This window comes from Diabrotica virgifera, chromosome 3 (genome assembly GCF_917563875.1).
Source record: "Diabrotica virgifera virgifera chromosome 3, PGI_DIABVI_V3a".
Classification (NCBI taxonomy): domain Eukaryota; kingdom Metazoa; phylum Arthropoda; class Insecta; order Coleoptera; family Chrysomelidae; genus Diabrotica; species Diabrotica virgifera.
Window position 1 is genome coordinate 18478928 of NC_065445.1, and position 1307 is coordinate 18480234.

The following is a 1307-nucleotide window of genomic DNA, read 5'->3' on the forward strand; positions in this document are numbered from 1 at the left end:
ATTTAATAATACAATATAATTATTTCCTTCTAAGAAAGCAATAGGTTTTACTTTAATAGAAATTAGAAATAGGGTCCCATTGTCCAATTATTTACCTACACATATCCAACCCCAACCAATAGATTAAATCGTTCAAATCACGTGCCTCCATAAAAATTGGCTTGTTCTTCCGTGATTGGACCGTTATCCCCCCAAAACCCTCTCAAGCTGCGTGAGCTTGACACGTTTTATTTGAAGCTTCGCGCAGGAAATGATCGATTGATTTTAAATTTCGCGCTAAACCAAAACTGACATTTCAACTTTGATGTTTGACAGCTTCCGTTTTCTCCTTCTTTAAGTTGACAGTTGTTAAGAAAAATACAAAATGGTAAGTTCGAAATAAAAATCTTTAATCATCTAGTTTTTGAACATATTTTCCGTATATATTTTGCAAAGATGATGTATAATGTCTTCATATATAACTGTCTAGGACAATATAGTGGTAATTTTCATTAATTAATTTTGAAAATATAGGTTATGTACTTTTGAACTGTCAACAACTACTTTTAACTTATTTCATCTTAATATATTATAACAACACTCTCATTGCATTTAATAAAATGTTAAATAAATTTATTATTTGTTTTAGGTTAACGTACCAAAACAACGTCGTACGTTTTGCAAAAAATGTAAAGTCCACAAGCCCCATAAGGTAACCCAATACAAGAAATCCAAAGAACGTCATGCATCCCAGGGTAGAAGACGTTATGACCGTAAACAACAAGGTTTTGGTGGACAAACTAAGCCAATTTTCCGTAAAAAGGTAACACATTCTTTTATCAAAATAAGTCATAGGCATTGTCATAATTCCATTATGTTTTTAGGCAAAGACAACCAAAAAGATCGTATTGAGGATGGAATGCAGTGATTGTAAATTTAGAAAACAAATTCCACTTAAGAGATGCAAACATTTTGAACTTGGAGGTGACAAGAAGCGTAAAGGACAGATGATTCAGTTCTAAGTTATTAAACCTTGTTTTTAAGTTAAGACCTCACAAAATAAACCAAGTTTGTATATAAATTTTGAGTTTTTATTTACCATCCAGTCAAATTAGTCACAAGATAGAAGTGCTTACAATACAATTTTGCTGTTTTTGATTTTTCCTATCATAATTAGAAGTTAAATATTCAATAAAGTTTAATACAGCTCAAAAACAAAATTTGTCAATTTCCTATTAACTTTTAAATGTTATTAATAAAAATATAAGAGCAAATGTAAAGTTAATGTGTGCAACAATTATTTAAACAAGTTATTAATAAAAAATTTT

At 29.5% G+C, this 1307-nt stretch overlaps 1 protein-coding gene across 1 annotated transcript; it reads left to right on the forward strand.

Annotated features, from left to right (window-relative positions):
* LOC114328586 (60S ribosomal protein L44) lies at positions 1-1060 on the forward strand. The gene is made up of 3 exons (XM_028277474.2): positions 1-367; positions 629-802; positions 864-1060. Exons 1-3 carry the CDS (start codon positions 365-367, stop codon positions 999-1001), a joined length of 315 nt encoding a protein of 104 aa, XP_028133275.1. The 5' UTR covers positions 1-364; the 3' UTR covers positions 1002-1060.
* Positions 1061-1307: the final 247 nt, after the last annotated feature.